Genomic DNA, 1,577 nt, shown 5'->3' on the forward strand with positions numbered 1-1,577 from the left:
TTGGATGGCCCCCCCCTGACGACCCTGTCCTTGATGGTTAGGGTATTAACATGGGGCCATCTGTTTCATGCCCACCCATCCAAAAGACCCCATAAACATCATACTGACTGGATTGAGGATCTTCATGAATCACAAGGGGGACCAGTCAAGGCCCTCCTGCCAAGGCTTGGCTGGGGAGGCATCGCCTTGGCAGGCAGCCAGGCGGGTATGTCACTTCCCGTGAAGCTGCAATGTGCACTCTCATGAAGAGAAGTGAATAGCCCTTTGCTAGTCTTAGGCAGTTGCTAAAGTCTTTGATAACGTCACCTTGTACTTCCTTTCTTGTTTTTGTCTTAGTATTCTCACTGCATTCTGCCCCCTCTTGGCCTCTTTTGGCCATCTTGAACAGGAAGCCTCCAAGTTTCGAGAGGACCTTGCTGAAGAACTAGGAAAAGATAACAGTGTTGGAGATGCCGGGGGAAGAATAGTGGAGATTTGTGCGAAGGTATTAGCTTGATTTTGTCATGTACATAATCTCTTGAAGTGCACCTGGTTTAAATCTTATGCCCAGTTCTAATACATCAAATGAGCTTGCAATGCTGCCTTTAACACTGTAAAAGCAAGCCATGCCTTTTGCAGGTTTTCCAAAACTATGTAACAACATACTCTGGTACACTCACGCCCCAGCCTTTCGAGAACATGAAAACAGCTCTACGAGATCAAGGTCTACCAACTGACAAAGCCCTTCGTTGTGCCATTTGGTGGGTCAGAGCGCACCTCAACCGTGATTGGGAGCAGTGGACCACATTGAAGCGATAATTTCCATCATTTGTAATCTTTTTTTTTTGCTGTTCGAGGTGCAGAGGCAATTGATGTTACCATGCTAGAATGTTATAGTGGTGATCTTCCATCCTCTTCTTGAGCGTCAATGTCACAGTAGTTTCTTTCATTTGGGCACGATCTCTTCTAGACATTTTCCCAAGGTACATGCAAAAGATTTATGCAGCATGCACACATGTATGTATGTGTGCGTAGATGCCTAAACATACATCTACATAAACCTTCAATACATACCTACATATTAACATGTGTATATATATGTATATGTGTGTTATGTATATATATGTGTGTGTGCGCGCGTATATGTACACACATATGTATGCATGCATGCATGTATGTATGTATATACATACATACATACGCACATATATATAACACCCACACACACACATTATGTTCATATATACATATTTGTGTGTATATATATATATATATGTGTGTGTGTGTGTGTGTGTGTGTTTATATACATACATACATATATGTATATATGTATGTACACATCTACACACACACATATGTACATATGTATTTTATATTTATGTACACATGCATGTATATATTATATATATTTTGTATGTGTATGTACATGTATGTATACATCACATATATATATATATATGTAAGTATGCACATATGTGTGTTTATATATATGTACATGTATATCTATGTATATGTATATATATACATGTGTGTGTGGAGAAAGAGAGAGAGAGAGAGAGAGAGAGAGGGGCCTCGTGTTTTTTTTTGAAGTTTGTGCA

The 1,577-nt window shown here is 39.8% G+C and overlaps 1 protein-coding gene across 1 annotated transcript in view; it reads left to right on the forward strand.

The window, feature by feature from the left end:
- Positions 1 to 1,066, forward strand: part of PRIN2 (Serine/Threonine-kinase) — a 2,710-nt gene extending 1,644 nt beyond the window's left edge. The window contains exons 2-3 of the mRNA XM_086800737.1: positions 389 to 484; positions 619 to 1,066. Coding sequence (XP_086656863.1) covers positions 389 to 484; positions 619 to 798 — 276 coding nt within the window. The 3' untranslated portion in view covers positions 799 to 1,066. The remainder of the gene's footprint in view (positions 1 to 388; positions 485 to 618) is intronic.
- The last annotated feature ends 511 nt before the right edge of the window (positions 1,067 to 1,577 follow it).

Source organism: Cibotium barometz, chromosome 1 (assembly GCF_041138505.1).
Source record: "Cibotium barometz isolate CiBa-2024 chromosome 1, ASM4113850v1, whole genome shotgun sequence".
In the NCBI taxonomy this organism is placed as follows: Eukaryota; Viridiplantae; Streptophyta; class Polypodiopsida; order Cyatheales; family Cibotiaceae; genus Cibotium; species Cibotium barometz.